Source organism: Eutrigla gurnardus, assembly GCF_963514095.1.
Source record: "Eutrigla gurnardus genome assembly, chromosome: 18".
Taxonomy (NCBI): Eukaryota; Metazoa; Chordata; class Actinopteri; order Perciformes; family Triglidae; genus Eutrigla; species Eutrigla gurnardus.
Window position 1 is genome coordinate 8,079,174 of NC_139929.1, and position 21,514 is coordinate 8,100,687.

The 21,514-nt window shown below is 42.4% G+C and overlaps 1 protein-coding gene across 2 annotated transcripts in view; it reads left to right on the plus strand.

Moving 5' to 3' along the window:
• Nucleotides 1-1,256: 1,256 nt before the first annotated feature.
• sh3kbp1 (SH3-domain kinase binding protein 1) overlaps nt 1,257-21,514 on the plus strand; it is a 28,947-nt gene continuing 8,689 nt past the window's right edge. Inside the window, exons 1-7 of one of the 2 annotated variants that reach the window (XM_084034073.1) lie at nt 1,257-1,509; nt 7,677-7,834; nt 13,934-14,048; nt 15,072-15,178; nt 15,627-15,765; nt 15,945-16,024; nt 17,527-17,616. In XM_084034073.1, the coding sequence (XP_083890199.1) occupies nt 1,506-1,509; nt 7,677-7,834; nt 13,934-14,048; nt 15,072-15,178; nt 15,627-15,765; nt 15,945-16,024; nt 17,527-17,616 (693 nt within the window). In that variant the 5' untranslated portion in view covers nt 1,257-1,505. The remainder of the gene's footprint in view (nt 1,510-7,676; nt 7,835-13,933; nt 14,049-15,071; nt 15,179-15,626; nt 15,766-15,944; nt 16,025-17,526; nt 17,617-21,514) is intronic. The other variant, XM_084034074.1, reaches the window with a different exon arrangement.

The following is a 21,514-nucleotide window of genomic DNA, read 5'->3' on the forward strand; positions in this document are numbered from 1 at the left end:
GCAGTAAAACCATCTTCTCATTCAAGTCCAGGTCAGGCATGCATCCTCTGATTTGCGTCACGGAAACCTGAAATGCGTTCACACATATATGCTATAGGCCATCTCTGGTGGGTCATTTGAATGCCATTTGTTTATCTTATCAGAGCTCCTTGTCTGTAGCTTGTGCTGTCACTGCACTCCACCCAAGAGACAGCTGATTGTTAGAAATAATCTAAATGCCTCATCTCTTTCTCTCTCTCTATCACTGCATCATTTTATCGCCCTCTTTCTGCTGCTGCCAGCACATTCATTCTCCCCTGCATGTAGTTAGATCCAGAGGGGACAATAACACTGCAGGGCGTAGCGTGGTGTGTGTGTGTGTGTGTGTGTGTGTGTGTGAGAGAGAGAGAGAGAGAGAGAGAGAGAGAGAGAGAGATAGATAGATAGAGAGAGAGAGAGTGTGTGTGTGTGTGTGTGTGTGTGTGTGTGTGTGTGTGTGTTTATCTGTGTTGTATAAAGTGTCTTTTAATTAAGACTTTATTTTTTTATGAGACTCTATTAGATTACACTGATTACACAGTCAGTCAATTTGAGCGAGAATCCCTTCACAGTGCAACATTGGGGGTATATACTGTATGTGAAGACTGTTTTATCGCGAGATTTGGGCTACACAGGTGCGAGGCTTTGAGCTTGGAAGGATGCTGCCTTCAAATGCTGTGGGAAATATCGATATTCTTAATGAAACACAGTGAAGTTTGAAGATATTGAATTTACTTGTTTATCACAGGCATTCCAAATATATAGAGCAGAATAAAAGACAACATACAGTACTTTATTTATATAAAAGACTAATATGTTTGAGTTAGACATAATAAGGCTACTTTTGCCTTATTATCGAACTCTTCAACATGTTTTCATTATTTCTTAACAAGGTTGTTTAGGACTTATTTTGCTTCCAGTTTTTTATTTTTTTTTATAATGACCATATTATTGAGTGAAATCACCGATTCCCTTATAAAACAGCTCATTTTGGATCTAGAGATCATCATGTAACTGTCACCACCATCTATTGGGCGCAACAAATTGGTCACATCGCTCCCATTTCTGACTTTAGGAAAAACACAGACTGGGAAGTCAGAATTTACGCGGTGCAACTGAAGGCAACAGTAGAGAGAGGGAGGAGAGAGAGAGAGAGAGAGAGAGAGAGAGAGAGAGAGAGAGAGAGAGAGAGAGAGAGAGAGAGAGAGAGAGAGAGGAAAGATAGAGAGAGATTTGTTCATCAGCGCTTTTCCGTTTTCTGGCTCCTCGCTCTGCCTCCTCTGCCGTGTCACCGGAGAGAGAGCGAGAGAGAGAAAAAAAGAGGAAGGAATATGGTTTCAACAGACGCTCCTCCCGTTTCGGCGCTGCTGTAGCGGATCTATACTACGAGCAGGAGGTTGGGCTCGGTCCGGCACAGACCTCACACAACCACCTTCCCCGTTACCAACCAGCCGGCAGGAGCACTACCAGCACACCGGGACACATAAATGGGTGAGATGCAGCGCTTTATTTGGCTTCCAATTCAGAGAATGCCCCAAAAATAGCCTCCAGTGCCTCTGCGCATCTGGATGAGCAGGAATAAACGCCCGGTCCAGATGCGCGCAGGGTTCAGCCTCTCTCCTTCCTTCCTCCCCCCCGCTCCTCTCCTCTCCACCCTGCCTCACCTCACCTCCACTCTGACGTCGCTTCGTACATAGCCGAGCCGTTTGGAAGTGTTTTTTGTTGCGTCTCTCGATGCTTTTTTTTTTAAATTCCCGATTGGAAAGCTGCGCGTGGGTGTGCGGCGCGGCCGCGCGGGTGCGATTTCAGGAAGGCAAAGCGGGTCACATTGATGAGTTGCAGATGTTGACACGTTTACATTCACTCTCTGTCTGTTTGCACGTTGTGTTGCGCGGCGTTTTTTTGTTGGGTCTCTCCATGCTCCGCGTCTCATGTGGATGAAACAGGCCGGACTGTGACATTCTGCTCACCATCGCCATTATTTCACACACTGCTGCGCTTCTCCACATGCATTGAAATGACCTGATTGCAGCAGAATTGGTGGGCCATTAATCAATCAATTAAGTGCATGGTGACGCTAATTATTTCACAGATGCCATCCAAGCCTGGAGGTGGAACTTCCTTTTCACGTTTATTGTTTAAAATACATATACAATACATTCCTTCAGATAACTTGACAATGTGTAAAGTAAAGAGTTAATTCTTCAAGTCATTAAATCTATCCCAAATCTGATTTTCTATTCCCTGTGCATGCATTCTTTCTATTGGACTGGATGTAAACAAACAACGCATAGCCTCCAGGGAAACACTCACAGTTATACTCAACCGTCAAGGCTGGATGACCAACTGGGAGAAGCAGGCAGTTTACCCCATGGGCATACACCACATCCACTGTGTGTGTATGTGTGGACTGTGGCTGTTTAATTTATTGCAAAATTGGCTGTAATATGCACCACTAATTACAGAATCAGCTGACGTGGAAATTAAAAGGGCCTTTAAACGGGTCCTTAGCTAAACTTCAAAGAAGTCCTGTGTCTGAGTTTTTATATCTTCATGTGTTGTATTGACACAGTGTATCTAAAAAGGTAATACAAAGCACAGAAGCATGGTGGTGGGGGTGTCAACGGGGCACTGAGTAATCCATCTATTTGTAAGAATAGTTAGTTTCCAAGTTGTCTCCTGTCTGTGTGTTGTTTTTAACCCCTAGTACAAGATATTCATGCTCAGGTTTAGGAGAAGTTGTTTGTAATATGTAAATTAAATCGAACTAGCTGTCACCAAATAAAAAAGATTGTCGTTTCTGAACCACAAATCAGTTTCGTAATATGTGCTTTCTAATGTTACATTACAAGCGAAGCAATGTTATGTTGCAACCGTAAAGTTTACTTTTAGTTTCACATGGGACACAAACAGCTTCCTGCTGGGTTAAAGTCCTGTGTTTGTTTAATCCATCCATCACCACCCACTCGCTTGTACTACCAGATATTATACCACATAACTTTTAATAACGGTCTCTTGATGTATTGCGTTAGGCCTACTAGCTCTGCGTGCGGCTCGTTGTTATACGTCACTTTTTCTGACTGAATGCGGAATCGTTGACATTCAGTGTATTCCCCCCCGGCTCACAGAAACCTTCAATGTCAACATGTATCCTCGGAGAATGATTCAATCATATCTTCATTACCGGCGAGCTCATAGTTAAAGGTGACATTGCGCTGGACTGCATTATATTTTGTCATCCAGATTAACAAACAGTAGGCGGACAGAGTTTTGGACAAACTCCGAATTATAATGCAGTCTAGTGCATAGGGATGGGAATCGAGAACCGGTTCCTATAGAGAACCGGTTCCATGTGTTTCAATTCCATGGAATCGTTTGGCAGTTTATCTAACGATTCTCTTATCAATTCCAACCAGCACGAATGACGTCACGTAACTTACGCATGTTACGCACGCTCGATTCAGCAAGTACGACTGCGCGGTTCAGTTACGCTGGTTTCGCACGTGCGTTGCAGTCGGGCCTCTTTTGACCTCATTGTGAGTTAAGGTTGTGAGTTCTTATTAAACGAACTTGATGCCAATCAAAATGTTTGTTCTTTTTCCCCAAATTAGAATCGATAAGAGAATCGATAAAGAATCGAATCGATAAACAATATCGATAATGGAATCGGAATCGTAAAAATCTTATCAATTCCCATCCCTACTAGTGCAACACCACAACTTATCGATATAAAAAAACCAAAGTAGACTTTAGGCAGAACAGTTGTATTGGATTGCATTAGATTGTAGGTGCCTGGTAAAGTGTAAAAAGATGCTTTGTATCAAATAAAGAACTTCAATTGAATTATTTTAATTTCTTTGTTGCTATAGATAATGTACGAAGACAAACATAATACTTGCAGTATTTTAATATAATTTTGCTGTACTGTGTTTGTTAAAGCTGAAGTCAAAGAATCAACATTTATCCAGTTAGACACGTTGGTTAAAGGATAATAGTTTTATAATTCATCTTAATTAACGGAAAGAAATACATGTGACAAAAAGACACTTGAAATATCCCCACATTTTCATGTTTTTTGCTGTGCTGCCGCTGTCACCGCGTCTCTCTCCACCGACATTGAAAACACAAAGATGAATGCACAAAGTTCTTATCTGGGGGTTGCCAAAAGGCATTCTGGGAAATTTGAGTGCTGGGAATTGGAAATATTCAACGCAGGATGAGGGAGTTCAAACACTTTGCCAGAAAGTAGCTTGCCACGGAATGATGAGTTGAGCAGAGAATAGTTTGGATTTTCCTTTTTTTTAATGTGGGAGAATTTGCTGAAGTCAGTGATCTGATCCACAGTTGGAGTGGGTGGCTTCGGCTCCCAGTGGGCTTCAGTCCAACGTGGATGTTTCACAGACAGAAGACACACAGCTGCTCTTGACACCCACAACTAAACATGGGTCCGCTGTAGAGCAGTGATATGTCAGCGTGGCTTTGCAGAGTTCACAGTGTTTGTATGTGTAGTTTCCTCTTATCTAAACTGACTGCAGCTGCTACGCTATACAGGACCATCCCGGTTCTTGTATGTGCGCACTTCTTGTCCACTTGAGTGGGAGTTTTGTTTTGTCTGCAGGCTTTCAGATATTCCGTCTATTCTCAAGGCCTCCTGTCTGTCGCTGTCTGTAGCCTTTCACGTACAAGCAATATCTGAATGCCACCAACATTTAACATCTAATGAATAATTAATCCTTTAGTCTATGAAACGGTATAAAGTAGTGGAAAAACATGCAGATGACGACTTTGAAAGTGGTGTTTTAAACTCATTTACTATCATGTATGGTACACCAAAGCGGCAAATAATCATATTTGAGAAGCTGGAACCTGTTGACTCAAACAATTGATCAATTAGCAAAATAATAGCAGATCTGATGTTCGATTGACTAATTGATTTATCGACTATTCGTTGCAACTCTAAATGCAAGCACGTTTGTTCGACGTAAGTTGTAAATGCTATAAAACTAACTTTTTTGTCTTTTATGGTGTCTGTCTGAAGAATGTAAAAAAAAATCCAATATTCTCATTAGCCGGTGGCTCAGAGTTAATTAGCTCCTCCGAAAAATGTCTGTTTTTTTTTTGTTATCCGCTAAGTATTCAACTTTCTTCACCAGCTCACTCACTTTGTCATTATGGAGCTTGAAACACATACCTCGGGGGATATTATAGCTAATGAGACTGAACCATGTAGCCACAGTAAATGAGCAGGCCATGAAATCACAACAATGAGCTAAAAGCGGCTAATTAGCTTCATAGAGCCTCAGCCTTGGGTCTATTCTCCGTTGGTATGCCACTGTTACTCCATTTGGCATTAACATGCAGTCTATATGTGGATGTGTTATCTGACGGTGGTGTTTAAGCATTTTCCTTATCTTGAGTCTGGACGCGTTGTGATCGGATCTCGACATGCAATCAATTTCTTGTGCATCGCAAGTTTATGCCAGCTGTAAATCTGAGTGACCCCGTTTGTTTTGGGGAGGAAATAATGTATTTGTTGCTAATTTTGCCTGTGAATTTGCTTCTCGAGCGTGCATTCAAAGCAGCAGGCTGATGATTGAGTCGGAATAAACTACAGCGTGTTTTTCGGTGTGTTCATGAAAGTGAAGGAACATGTCACCCGGTGCAACAGCTTGTCTCACTGTTAACGAGAACGGAGGATGTCAGGCGTTGGATGAACAGATAATAGCTGTTTGAAGGATTCATTCATTGATGCTTTTGGCCTTTTGAAGAAAACTAGAAATCAGCATTTAGTGTAGAACTAAGAATATCAATGACAAACAACAAAAAATCTTTGCTTTGTAAAATCATATCCAGTGTAGGCTTACATCTGTCACAGGGTTCAGATCCACTCCTTCTGCAGAGCTTCACACCAGACTGAGCTCCACTCTCGAGCCTGTTTGGAATTAGCCTTGTGTCACTTTTAACTTGCACCCGTCTTTGCACACAAGTGCCTTCAGAGCCACAAGCTGTCGTCTACTTCGCTGGTGTCTGACTGACGCGGACGGGTGGGTGGACTGCTGCGCGTTGCCCCGTTCTGCCACTCAGACGCACCGTGATGTGGCTTTGCGAGACGCCTGCCATGAGCTATCAATTCAATGCACATACTTCCCCTCGCTTGAAGAAGCCACCCCCCCTTCTACAAGTGCCACTTCCCCACAAACATCACAGAGCAAAAGAAGAAAAATGACATTTGTGCCACGTCGCCGTCTCATCTGTGGCTAATCTCTCTTTGATGTCTCCCGCCAGGATCACATCCTCGCCATCTGCGCACCAGGCCAATTTGGACGACAGTCGCCTGCTCTGTCTGCTTAGTATTGACATCTTGTTGGAAGTCCTCCTCCTTTACCATGATCTACACTCTCTGTGACGTCCTGACCTTCCACTTTGACACGACTGTTTTCCCTAGAAGTGTGGTCTTGTGGTCACTTCTGCTCCTCATTTTGGGTGTTTGCCTGTTGGTGCATTGCTGTGAAGCAACGCAACTTTTTTCACGCATATTATATTATACGTGTATGAGTGTGGGGAGGAAGCCAGTGTCTGAGTCATAGCTACCCCTTTTATAGTGTTGTTCCCATGGTTACCCCCCCAAACCCCCCCGCTACACCCTCCCTTTAGCTTCCCACACAGTTTAGACAAGGATCAAGCCTCTGCGGCCAGTGTGTGTGTGTGTGTGTGTGTGTGTGTGTGTAAAGGGTAAGAGTTAAGAAAGCTATATGTGATTTGACACATTCAGTACATTTTTGTACTAGTATTAGTGACTGAAGGAGGGCTCACGAGGTGGTTTTGTGTGTGTTTGTGCTTATGTATGTATCTGCACATATACCTACTTTTGCTTTTACTTAAGTACATTTTTACCAAGATGTCATTCGGCATACTATTGTTTTCTGTTTACGTTGACATTTTATTGCAAGTCAACTGCAGGAAGTGTTCAGTATAACTGACAGTAGGCGATTGAAAGTAAGATTAGTGACTATGTGAAAGTAGTCTTTGCTGTCTTTGCTTTATTATTACGCTCATCGTCAGTAATTTGATAGGCAAGGAAGAAAACTGCAAGTTGGTAAACATTGCAAAAAATGACATTTGCATTTTCATTTGATTTATGCAACTAGTATTAGAATTAGAAGAGAGAGAATTTGTGCTAGTTTTCTGATCTGATACGCTATCGGCACGATGACACCATTTGTTTGTTCCTTTCACAAATCGCTCACATCGCATTTTTGGGTTTAAACGACAACTTTGTGAAGGTTAGGGGTAGCATTGTCGTCATGGTTACAGTGATAAACACACCAGATGTGTTATCTTTGTAACCGTGACAGTGACGAAGGTTATGGGGGTTATCGTGGTCATGGTTCTAAGAAACCGATGTTGACTGGAAAGAGGAAATGAACTTCTGGACTTTTCCACTCACTAACGACGTCTCATTGGTTGCTCCCGTCATGTGAATGATGGAAAAAGGGGAACCCTGTTGTATACGATCCGCTGTCTGAAGCCACTGATGCTGTCAGAGGATGATGCTTAATTTATCTATACAGTGTTGAGTCAATTGCATGCAACATGAATACAAAATTCCAGGCGGCTTCACCTTTAACTCTGTCTTTCTCGTCCTCTGTGTCGCCCAGTGGAGGCCGTGGTGGAGTTCGACTATGAGGCTCAGCAGGACGATGAGTTGAGCCTGACGGTGGGCGACATCATCGTGAACATACGGCGGGACGATGGAGGATGGTGGGAGGGCGAGCTGGGAGGACGCCGGGGTCTGTTCCCGGATAACTTTGTCAGGGTGAGTGATCACAATTTGTTTTCTCGCCTAATTCTCAGCCTCTTACACGCTCCATAAACCCACAAGAGGCCCTCCGTAAATAGCAGCAGAGCAAACATGCGACAGAGTGTCACTGCAGCGCTGTGAAACTCTCACCTCATTCGCAGGAGTTTGAGGTTGAAATTAGGATTATATTTAGATCAGAAAAAAAGGTGCAGGTTGAATTTTGTGTGATTTGATCTTTGATTAAGATTCGACATCCTGATGTGATGTAATGCCGTTTAGTTAACGGAAGTCTGAAAGGTTGGTGGGGAGGGAGGCTTCAGAAGATGTTTGACCATCCCACAAGCACTTCTAATGAAGTTAGTACACTGAGAGGCTCCATTGGTTAGAAGTCCGTCCTTTGCCGGTAATGTCAAGCAACACTGACATTTAAAAAAAGCTACAAATGTGTGGTTAAAATGATTTCCTCTTCCTCTCTACTCCAATTTGACTGTACTATTTTTAAACCGACCTCTCAGATTGGATCCAAATGTGAATATATGCTGGTTTTCTTTATGTTCTATGAGAGGAAAAACTGAATACACTTTAATTGATGGGACAAAACGAGACACGGAAACAGTTTGCACCATTTTGTTACGTTTTTTTAGGCTGAACAATTAACTGATTAACCTGAGAAAATAGCCAACGGACAAAGCGATGAAAGGAAATAATAACAGCTCTAATTCATTTGTCCTCGGGTAGACAGGTCGAGGTATCGGTGGCACAGTCGAAGAGGAAATTAGACATGTAGGTGTGAGAGTGAGGACTCGTAAAAAGAAACAGTGTGCTTTGCGGTAATGAGAAGGGGGAAGCATCTCTTTCACTGTACCACGAGGGGAAGTCTAAAAGTGCTGCAAGCAAAGGGCAGAGATCAGCGTTCACACTACTGACTGACAGCACTACTGAAGGAGTCGGCCTGCTGTCAGGTGGTTTGCCGTGCAGCCGGATTTTATTTGTGCTGACTGAATGTCACCGCTCTCATTAACTGTCAGGGAGGAGGACAATGGACCTGTGAGGTCCCCACTGTGTTGGAGTGTATGTGCATTCATCAGTGTGTGTGTGTGTGTGTGTGTGTGTGTGTGGGAGAGCTGTGGAGAGAGAGGCTGTGAGTAATGCAGTAATACCAGACTGGCGTGTCACAAGACTGCAGTTATGGGAATCAGTGACATTAAGCTTTGCAATGCTGATGAATGTGTGTGTGTGTGTGTGTGTGTGCGTGTGTGTGTGTGTGTGTGTGCGTGTGTGTGTGTGTGCGTGTGTCTGTGTGTGTGTGTGTGTGTGTGTGTGTGTGTGTGTGTGTGTGTGTGTGTGTGTGTGTGCGTGTGTCTGTGTGTGTGTGTGTGTGTGTGTGTGTGCGTGTAGGAAGTGGGGGATGTGGTCAGACAGGTTGAAAAGGGGACAGGAAGTGATGGTATGCAGGCAACCCCCCTGTGGTGACGCCACGGCTGACGACCAGCACAATTTAAGATGATTAAGGTGAAGGTCACGGGATTAAGTTTTTTTTTCCACCAAAAGATCTTTTGAAAGGCGTTTTTTGTTTCCAAATGTTCGACCACTGGGTGTTGTAATTTGAAGGTCAGCTCAGGTTAACAAACTGCTACTTGTGGACGGATATCATAAGACTGCAAGCTAGTAATGATCCATCATTGAAGACGCATCTGCCAGAGGGCAGATATATATATATATATATATATCAGCTGTGCAACTAGCCAAACTGATTTTTATCTAAAAACCAAAGTGCTAATGGGGGAAAATGCTCAGTTCTTAACATTAATCATATCTGCATTTAGAAACATAATCCTCCCAACTGTTTGTTTCTCAAGATCAAGGGCTGTCCGATTTTGCACGCAACGATTTCAAAGACTCCTGACAATATTAGGGCTGCACTCCATCCGTCTGAAAATACTCTGGGGTATATGTTTATGGGAAGTGCTGTAATCATCTGACCTCTGTGGATTAGACAAGCAGGTGTTGCAAATCACAATCACATGCTCTGATTTGACATGAGATGCTCAACTTTGTCCTTCAGGCTGCAGAAAGAGCAGCTGGGTTTTCCTTGCAGTCACTGTTTAAGAAGTAAAGTCACTGCGGATGTCTGGAAAGTTGCAGACTTTAGCAAACAACGTGCTGAAATTGACATTCTTTTTATTTGACAGTGCAAAAAAATAGAAGTGGGTGGCTCCCAGTTGACAATAACCAACATTAACATTTCTGTTATTAAATCCACAAGTTGCTTATTCTATAAAATGTCAGAAAAAGCTTCTTCTTGTTCTTTTCTAGAGTCCAAGTTAACGTCTTCAAAGACCTTGTTTTGTCTGACTGAAACTCAGAGATATTCAGTTACACATTCTGTAAAATCCGGCCGTCGTGGCAGTGACAACACAGTCTAAAAGCCAGTCCCAATGTCCCCCCCTAAGACCCTAAACCTGAACCTTTAGGGACTTAACTGATGTCACCTGGTAAATGGTTGTATGTGAGATGCTGAAAGGGCTTGACAGTTTATTTTTACTTTATTTACTGCTTTGAGCGTCTTTGAACGGCAAATAGGTGGATCATCGGTGGAAAAATTCAGTTTGGGATTATTAGCTACAGTGACCAAAACCTTTCTGTACTAGCTGTTTATTTCTGGTGTAAAGTTCCGCATTTTTGGACCCCCTTTTGGAGCCAGCCCAGACGGCAACCTCCAGTTCTGAAAAGTAAAGCCAAGGCGGAAGTGCCTTATACTTTCATTCTCGACTCCTCTGGTTGCAAAAATAAGTTCAATTGCATGGAAGTATGTGAGAACTTCTCACTTGATTTATTATCTCATTAAACATTTGAAACATGAGTGACCAAATATGGTCAAAAAGCCCCCCTTAACCTCTCTATGGAATAACTTACACCAGTGTAAAAGCTTTGTTCCTGTGCCAGCATGACCAGTGAATAAAGTTTGCGCACCAAGGATGAGGGTAATGAAAAGTAATTTGCACAACAGTTCCTCTGCATTACACAATGATTTTTACAAGTGAAGCTCTATCTGGTTCCCCATAATTCTTCTCTCTTTATGGCTCTCTATGAGATACAGCTTCCATTGTAGTGCTTAGTGGATGATGGCTGCTTCACTGTATTGTTTTGCATTGTCTGTGACTGGGAGAGAGTGGGCGGGGAGGGGTTAAAGGTCTGGTGAGAGGGGATGCACAAAGCGGCGTTTAGCATTAAAGCGCTGTAAGCTACATACTTGCTTGTCAGGCTTTTTGCACATCACGCAGACAAACACAACCAGCAGCGCGGCGTATATCATGCAGGTGTTTCCTGCTCAGATGTGATGAATCACGTTGTCTTCCTCTCCTCTTTTCAGCTGGGTTTCCTTTAACTCTGGGCTGCCTCCGTATCCCACAGGAGGAATTGCGGCAGTGCATGAATGCGATCCAAGTAGTAACAAAGGCCTCCGAGAAGAGTACAGTTGGCCTTGTCCTTGATTTCTTTTCCAAACCACGCAGTCATTATTCTCCGGTTTCAAGTTCAAATATATTAATTGTCTGAAAAACGCAGCCTTAATGGATAACAGATGGATTTCAGATTTTATGTTGCTTTCCATGAAAGCCAAACAGCTAGTAAACACCGCCTCTCCCTTACCACTCGTAAAAAGAAAAAAGCAAAGCCGTAGGCTAACAAATGGGCCGCTGTGGGTTTATGCGTAGGTTGGCTTATGTCTCCAAGTTCGAAGCGATTTTGGTTCTTACCAGTCAGACCGTGGGCCTGTGCATGTCCGTTTCTGAATGAATGTGTGTGTGTGTGTGTCAGTCTATCTGCACTCTGACTGCAGAATCAATGCCCACCAGGTTTTACATTAACACTGCATTAGTCTACATAACGAGCACCAACTGGCATGGATAGATATCTGTGTGACTGACCTCCGTGGCCAGAAATAATAAAACATTGGGTGTTAAAAACAACAACAACAGGAAATCAGCCTGTTTTTACTTAACAGTTTTGGTTGAGTCTCACAGCTCTCTTGGTTCAATGACAAGGCTCCAGTTAACTGCGCTCATGTTTTTCTTGCCAACAATAAAATGAGAAGATTGAAATCGCTCTTATGTCAATGGTGTCTCTGGCAAAATACTGCGTTCAAAATGACTTGAACAGAAACAATATTTTACGGTCACAGTTTTACACCAATGGTCAATGTTGTGAATTGAAACAAACCAAAACAGAACACACCTCAATTAGATTTATTAAAAAACATCATGGTTTGGCTTAAAATGACCGAGTTTGTTCCATAATTTAAGCTATGGACATATATCAAAAATAAGTAAACACTGACCAAGTTTCACATGGGGCATGAGCAGCTATCTCCTTGGTGAAAGTCCTGTGTTTGTTCAACCCATCCATCCATTAACAGTGCAGGAGATTTGATCTCTTTTTATATCTTTTTCAATAACACGTGAATAAAACGAAGTTGTGATTTACATATCTATTCAAGATGTCTGGTTTACCTGCTGAAGATGATATAAGTTAATGTAAAAATGGCAGCAGAAAAGGTCAGTTAGGTTCATTTCCGCATACATTCCCTCATCTCACGATGTATTGGGTCGCGATGGTTTGTCGTTATTAAAAAGTTTGTTATCTGCTTGACATTTCGCCTCCCTATATTTGTTTTAGTTTGTTCAGTGTTGTGTCCTTAGCTTCCTCTTGAACAACTGCTGTTGACCGAGCACAAAGCCCAGACATGCACAGGGCAGGGTCTCTGCACATACAGACATGGGTCATAAGTGATGATTAAGAGAGTCTTCTTTTAAGGAAAACCCTGCTCCTTCGCCTTTTTGTTTTAAGCCATCATTTCCTGTTGGAGAGTACACACGCCACTTTGGAGAATGTGAACATCTTCTCTGCCAAGAGCCAAACTAGTTTGCTTTTTCTAAAAATCTTCCTTCAGCCTCATGTCCAGTCTCCTAAATGGCTCTTACCCTAAGATGAGCATCGGCTGTTGTCTAGGAAACGTCTTCTCTTGATGATATTTTTGGATCTCGGATGCTCGTTAAGGCTTTCACGCCACACCAGGCCATTCACAACCCATGTGTGTGTGTGTGTGTGTGTGTGTGTGTGATGGGTTAGCTTCTGTGAGTCAGTCCACCAGTATGCTTCACTGAGCCGCGTTGGCCACAGGGCCCGGCCTTATGAAACAGTGTCATGATGAATGTGGTGGGGAGATGTGAACCGCCATGTGTGGTGCTTCTGGGTCCCTGTGTGTGAGCGCCTCCCCGTTTGTCGTCTCCCCATCTGCCCTCTTGTTGATTCTTCCCGTCGCATTTGTTTGCCAGCTCTCTCGATCGGTCTCGCATGCCGTCCTGTGATTCTTTATGCAAGGGAAAGTCATGCGGAAGGAGAGGGGAAGGGTTGCAGCAGTGAAGGAGAGGGCGGCGCTCTTCGCTCCTGTGTTTGCGTTTGTCCGGACGTCAACCGTTGTGGCCGGTCGTCTGCAGGTGAACAGTGAGGCTCACTTGACATTTAACTCAGGGCAGAGCTGAGTGGCTGATATGCAGTTTGATAAACGTTATCTGCATTTAGTGAATCCATGAGAAAATGTGTTGCATAACAAATAACCAGGTTTATATGCAACCGTGCTTATTCAACTACAGGACATTCAAAGACATATTTCACTCATGACATTTACTTTTGTCAAAAACAAAATAATTGTTGACAAGTTCTTAGTTTTTTTGTTCAAATGTGACCAGAAAATTCCATCACTATTTGTTTCTGCATTGTATAAGTGGTCCAATATTCCAAGCATAATCCAATATTAGCATTTTCACAAGTAAACATGACATTGCCCACATTGAACGTGTCCATTTGTCTTAATGATCGTCTTGAACGCTGTTTTTATGTCATATTCGTGATCTGTTGTTATCCTTGTCATTTTATTGTACTTTAGACAAACAAGTATTTTTATGTTTGCAGCTTCTTTTTTTCCTTTCCCGTCCTATCTCTCCTTTTTACTGTTTCTGTATCTTATATTGCCTCACCTGAACATAACTTTTTGTTTTTGTCCTTCCTCACCTCCTCTTCCTCCTCCGCTAAACATCTCCTCTCGTCTTGTAGGAGATAAAGAAAGAAGGAAAGAGGGATGGAGGACAGGCAAGCATGATCAGATCTGAGCTTGCCAATGGAAGGGCCAGCCCTGTGTCTGACCCCAGTGTACGACAGGGCAGGAAAGGTGCTCACCACACACACACACACACACACACACACACACACACACACACACACACACACACACACACACATTCATACATGTTAATCATAAGGCAGGTTTAAGTCTTCAATCATGGATCCTATTAGCGTGAGGAAGGATTTGGGTCAAGCGTAACTCGTACACACTCAGTATACAAACATATACACACAGTGGTGGAATGTGAGTACAGCACTTGAGTAAATATACATTTAAATACAACATTCTGAGTGGAATTACCATTATAAAAGGATTATTAGCATAAAAAAGAAGATAAATGTGAGGTTGTTACTGTTGATTGGACCAAAAAAGGCATTGTGAAGGTCACTTTGGACTCCGGGTAATCGACGGCATTCCCAACTTTTTTCTGAATGTTTACGAGCCAAACAGTTCAGTCAATTAATCGAAAGAATCATGAGTATATCATCTTTAATGAAAATAATCATTGATTGCAGCCATATATAAAAATATTCAAATATATGCTCCACTGACTAAAACAGTAAAATCCTGCTTTTAAATTAATGCATGAATAATAATATATTTATATATGATAAAATATAAAACACTTAAAGTCACTGTGACATTGACACATTTCTCTGCATTGAGTACTACTAACCTTTAATACTACAAGTACATTTCCCCTGATTCTACTTACTTATTACTTCCTCCACCACATGCATACACACCCTTCCATTTAACATGAGGAGTGACACCTTGTGGGCAAATGGAGAAGTGCAGGGCTACATCTTAATGGCCCAGCTGGTGTGGAATGAGTCAACAGTAATGAGCAGGCTAATGAGTGTAAGACAAACGACTGCAAGGCCAGTAGTAAGAGTGGGGTGTCGGAGATGGTTAGTAAGACTGTCCTCCAGTCAAAACACCTGCTCGCTCACTTTAAGTCATGGATTATGGATAAGTGCGGGAGCCAATTATGTCACATGATCGCCTAATATTTGTGTGTATGTGCTGTTGTTATTTGTGTGTGTGTGTGTGTGTGTGTGTTTGCAGCAGAGCAAATCCGAAAGCGGAGATGTAAAGCGGCGTTCAGCTATGTGCCTCAGCATGAAGACGAGCTAGAGTTGAAAATAGGAGACGTCATTGAGATCATAGCAGAGGTAAGGCTGATCCGTTTTGACTGCACTCATAATTGGAGCTGTTCAGTTTAGACCTACTACCGAGTCATAATATTGGTCATATATCCGCTGTGCAGAGCATTGTGGGTCAGAATAGCAAGAAAAGCATGTTGGCTTGCATCCTGCAAAATGCAACCGGATGCCGGATGCAGTGGGACATCCTGGTATTTTTGACCATTGTTAACAAAATGAGTTTCACCTGTGCTTAGATATGCTAAGTCCCGCCCCTTCTGGTGTTCCCCATTGGACTTTATTTTGTAAAAAACATATGATGTTTGGCACTTTAGAAGATCTTCAAAATAAGGTCCCATGGTGGTCCACCGGAAGGGGCGTGACTTAGCCTCTCTATTAACCTAAACATAAAGTCGTCGTCTTTGGAGAGCCGGCACACAGCTGCGTTCATCTTTGTCTGCATTGTCTGTGTGTTTAGGTCGAGGAGGGCTGGTGGGAGGGATTCCTAAATGGGAAGACTGGAATGTTTCCCTCCAATTTCACCAAAGTTGTCCTGACAGAGTCGGAGACGCCCTCCTTAGACACCTCGCAGGAGGAGCTGCGCAGCACCCGTTCCAGTGAGTCACATGGTGGGAAGGCACCCACATATGAAAAAAACATGAGCAACTTGCTCCGGTTGCAATATTGATGACTGTAGATGTTTGAGTTTTCGTGACATGTTCTTATAAATAATGAGGACCTAGCTTTGCAAGAGTGCTGCAGTAATGTGTAGTCTTTTCTGTGTGTGCGTGTGTAGGTAAGGACAGTCCAGGCAGTGAAAGTGATGGAGGCGACAGCCGGTCAGAAACGGGGTCAGGAGAAATCCAGCCCAAGAAGGTAATACATGATGAACAGTACAGAGGTTACGTGTGAGACATCTCTTCTACATTTCTCTGCACCACATTTTGTGTAAACACCAAAACATCCAATTCTTCACACTGGTCTTAGGACTATCAGCAGACAGGAATTATCCTGCCCAAGATCCGCAACTGCAATAAAAAACAAGATCTCAATGCCCTGCGGCCTCACACGTGGTCACGTTAGGTTGAAAGGAAGATCCCATCTCGCAGGCTCCTGGGTGATTTTGTTTTGAAGGAATAATATTAAAATCAATATTTTGAGCATCAAACACTTACCATTTGTAAGCTTGAACGGTGGAGGATAGCGAATGTTGTCATCTTGCTTCAAAGCAGTTCGAACAGCGTCTTAGTTTGACAGTGAAAATAGAAATATTTGAATTAAATTAAAACACAACATGCTCCTGCAGCTCCTCTCCGCTAGCCATCAGTATGCTCTCTGTTTTTCCAAATACACACATGCCAAAATATGTCTAAATACACAAATTCTGCACAAACAATTACTTTTGGAGGTATAACGGAACTATATAGCACTCAAAGTGCCAAAAAAGACTTTAAAAATACTCTCTCCAGAAATCATGACCCAGTTTCTAAAGATTACCCACAGACGTTGTTGTGAGCAGTTTCATGTAGGAAGGAAATTTAGTTCCTACTTGAAACTGCTCACAACAACGTCTGTGGCTGAAAAAAGGAAGAGGAAAAAATTTATTTTTGATTTTGGGCTGAGTTGACCCTTTAAGGCAATTTAAGTGTGTTATTCCAAACCTGAACACGAGTAAATATAGTTGCGTGTGAGGTAGGAAAACAGCTAACTCTGCTTGCAACAAATCAAAGCTGTGTTAAGACAAATACTGGCAAAAATGTACGTGTTGGGAAAATACTGAGACAGTGGTATGTTGGTATGAAGTGGGTTTAACAAACAACTTGTATGCCCACATCTCAGATTTGTTCACTAGCTGCTATTTTTGCTAGTTAGAGAACTAGTCGACCAAGTTCTAGTCGACAGGGCAGCTAGCTGCTAACAGCGCTAGGGACAGACGAAAGCGGTGTATTCAGCCATACTTTGGGAACTATGAGCAAACAGGCAGACAGTGGAGAAGTGGGTTATGCAGTTGTATTGACTCTAGATCCCATTAAATCCACCAAAACTTTGAATTCAGGCTCCATTCTTTTCATACCTTTTCTCTGTATAGTGTTCTTATTATTTGCCATTTTGTGTATAAATGTTTTTGAAGCTTAATCTCCACTATTGCTGCTCTGTGATTTTTTTTTTTACCCATGTCTACTTTATTCCTCAATTAGGTTTCGTACACAACTCAATAAATTAAAAAACAAACAAACAAAGAAAAACCAGCTCCTGTCACCCGCAAAGCTACACCTGACCACCAGGGGTCAGTCTTTGAAACTCAAACCACAGATTTTTGCCGAAGTGTCCCTTTTTAAATATTGGGTTAAATTCCCGTCCGTGTTCCCTTCCTGTAGGTCCGAGGGTTTGGCTTTGGTGACATCTTCAAAGACCAGCCCATCAAGCTCAGACCACGCTCTATGGATGTGGACTCGGAGGGGGACAAGGTGAGTCACACACACACACACACACACACACACACACACACACACACACACACACACACACACACACACACACACACACACACACACACTTACTTCATGCATTTTTTAATGCTGTGATCATTGTATTGTGTAAAGTGAAGGAAGGAAGTACCCAGCCTTGGCTCCTCCCCTTCCTTTGGTTCAATTTAACAGCACAGGAAGTGGTTTAATGTTGACACACACACACACACACACACACACACACACACATGCATCCTGCAGGGATTTGACAAGCAATGCAGAAGTGAGAGCTCCACAGGGCAGAGACAGAGGGAGAGAGAGTCAGTTTTTCACTGACGTTTACATATTCACACACACTGTCTCCTGCTGCTGCTGCTGCTGCTGCTGCCGGCGCTGATGTAGCAAAGCTCCGTCTGTCTGTGTTTAACTGGAACCAGAGGAGAGGACGGTAGGGTGACGCTTTCTCTATTTCTGTTCCTCTCTTGTTTCCTTCACCCGGTCGATTCGTTTTATTTGTCTCTGGCGTTCTTCTTCTCCTATCCTCCCGGCTCTCTGCACTGTTTCACGTGGAATTAAGCAGCGTTTTCAAGTGTTGGGGTTTTGCCTCGTTGCTGTTAAGTTACCGAGAAGGTGACTCGACAGTTTCAGCTTTGGAAGAAATGGGCCAAGAATACACGCTCAATACGGTTTCAAATCTTTATGGATATGGAATGAAATGGTCAGTTTAGAATTACAAAGAACAAATCACAGTGGTTTCTGTCGGTGAAGATTCTTTTGGTTTTATTTGCAGACAAAGAAATGGGTGAGTTTATCCAATCTTTTAGACATTTAAAATACTTTAAAGCTCTGCAAATGAAAACCAAAAGTATCTGCATCTGCCAGACACCGCGAGGAGGAGGAAAATGTGGTTTTGTAATTGTGGTGAACTGAGCCTTTAATTCCATATCAATGAACTTGACTATTTTAATGAGTAAAGATATTAAAAAGTATTTTGTGTTTCCCTCAAAACATTAGTCTGGGTAGCTTTTAAAAGGACATTTTAACCAACAAGAGGCCTGAAACTCATCATGAAAACCCAGTCTTTTAATTAATTTGTAATCTAAGTAAGAAACCTTTACAAAAACCAGCATTCTGCTTGATAAATCAGTTAAATCTAACCTCACCAAATCTACTTAACCTGACTCTCTCATGTCACCTCTGTGTGGCCAAATGCTGCGTTCACACCACGAGTGACAAATGCGTCACACGTGTCGGCGTCAGTTTGTAGCTTCATGACATGACTTTCATTGAAAATGACATGAAGAATGTTGATGTGTTGCTTCGCAGCATAAGGCTAATAGATGAAGGAAGGGAGAGACAGAAAAAATAAATGAAATGTAAAAAGGCTGCTGGTCGTAGACATTAAACGAGTGTGTGTGTGTGTGTGTGTGTGTGTGTGTGTGTGTGTGTGTGTGTGTGTGTGTGTGTGTGTGTTCTGAAGGATGTTGGTCAGCCTGTCCTGCTGAGCGGGAGGCTGTTAAGTTGCTTTATGGTGAGACGAGACTCCCTGCTCTCTAATGTGGCTCTGGAGGAGGTGACAGCGCGGCGTCTCCATCCGGGACGCTGACTCATGCAAAGCCATGTCAACTTTATAACAAACTGGAAGCTCAGCTGCTTGTGAAGTGAATAAGGTGCAGCCAGTAACATAGAATTAGTGTCCCCCCCCCCACCAGTTGATGATGATCATTTGGATTATTTTGGTACCACTATTCAACATCTTTAAGCTTTCATTCTGGCCAAAGGGGACGTTGTCAGTGTTTCCTCCAGTTTTATTTTCCTTTGCAGTGAGTCAAAGTCACTCAACCTTGTGATCGGATGAGTTTCAGTGTGAAACATAAACAGATAGATAACGTTCATCCACCACACTGGAACAAAATGAGGAATTTCCCTGAAGACCTGCTGACATACTGATTAAAAAGATAAAATAATGCAGCCTTTGTTAAAGGTTTTCCTAGTTTTTGAAGCGACTGTGGACAAAGAGTAATTTAGATCGTTCCAGGTTACTCCTTATTTTAAATACACAACCTATCAGCCTCTGTAGTGTCGACTCTTTTTTTTCTTCCACAAGTCTTTTTTTTTTTTATTGATGGTGAGTTTATATTTAGTCTGAACTCTCCTGCCCTTCGGGAGAGACGTCAGCACTTTCCTTCAAATCACCCTCTGGTTTGAGTCAATGGGCGATTGAAAATATGTATCAAGTGGACCAAGAAATCTGTTGTGGATTTATCAAACTGTGGATTTGAAAAGCAGAGCAGTGGAGGGCTGCACCCAATCAAGACAGGCAGAGGAGAGCACGGCTATAATGTGTGTAGAAATGTTTGTTATTTTGTTAGTAGTCATGGTACTTGACGCAGTGCTTACAGAATATATATACTGTCTATGCTTAATACTGTAGAGAGGTGACTCACTTTTGTGATTTAGTGTCATACTGGAAAAAAAGAAAACTTAAAGCTGCTGTAATAAATTGAGTTTTTATATTATCAGTGGATGAATCGAGTGTTTAGTCCAATAATTATCACTCTTCAGCTCAAGATGTTTTGGTTTGGAGGCCTTTCGACTATACTGCTTCATGTCGTTTCATGTTTCGGGCACTCGGCCAGCTGTTTGCTAACATATTCTCCATTGCAACTTTCTAAGGTGAAAGTATGTTGACGTGTTTACAGGCTGTTTTGTTGCCTCAATGTGAGTAAAAGAACGTTCATTTGGGTCATAAAACGTCGCCCATTGGCTGCATACTCTTGAAAACATCGGCGTATAGAAACTCTCATCCGTCATAAATGACACCTTTTGTGTGCCGTTTCATTGGACTCACTCGATCGCACAAGGCCACGCGGTGCAGCAAGGCCGCTAACATCAAGGTTGATAATGTTTGTGTAATACTTTTCCTTGTGAAAGCAACAGCAGAGTAAATTTCAGCGGCTTTCAACTCTTCCTGCCTCTGGTCACGCTTGGGTTTACCATGCCAGATGTACGGTACAGAAACATGCAGCTGTAGGTTCATGTGAGGTTTCCTTTGCACTAAATGAGATAATAGTTCCTTTTTCTTTTTTAAACTAAACCCAGTGAAAGTTAAAATGTCTGAGTAGCTTCCAAAAATAGAGGCGTCAATTTCTTATTGGTGAATCTCTATTGTTTAATAGCAGTGGTTGAACTTAACATTTATATGTACTGTACTTGTGTACAAATTGGACGTACTTATACTTTACTTTACTTGTCATTACACTTCCACTACATTTCAGAGGTCAGTGTTGTACTCTTGACTTTACTTTGCAAATCAATATGTTACATACAAATGTCAAACACAATGCACAACACTTATTTATTTTTTAATTCATAAAGCCCAATATAAAATGGTTACAAACGAGCATTAATGTGTAATAATAATATCATAAAATACTATATGTACCATATATCATCATTGTTAAGATATACTAGCCATTTCTCAGTATTTTACCTTTTACCTTTTACTACTTTGAGTACAAGTAAGGGATCTGAATACTTCCTCTGCTGCCTATGAGAGGCCCTTTGACATGTGATACTTGGACATGGAAGAGTGTCTGTGATGTTGTAATGATGTCTTGATGCTTGTGGCACCACATGGGTCTCATTAGAGAGGGGTGGGGGAGAAGGGGGAGGTTGTAGAGAGAGGAGAGACGCTGGCGGGGGAGGTGGCGTGTTCTTTTTTTCTCTCGGCCCAAACAGAACAGAGCGGCGTGTGTGTTCAGCACAGACCTGGTCTTGTGAGTCTGTGAGTGTGTGTGTGTGAGTGTGTGTGTTTTCCTGTGGAAGAGCCACCCTGGTTCCACAAACACTGTTTAGGGATCCACTCCAGCCGGACAACAACGGCTCCTTTAACAAC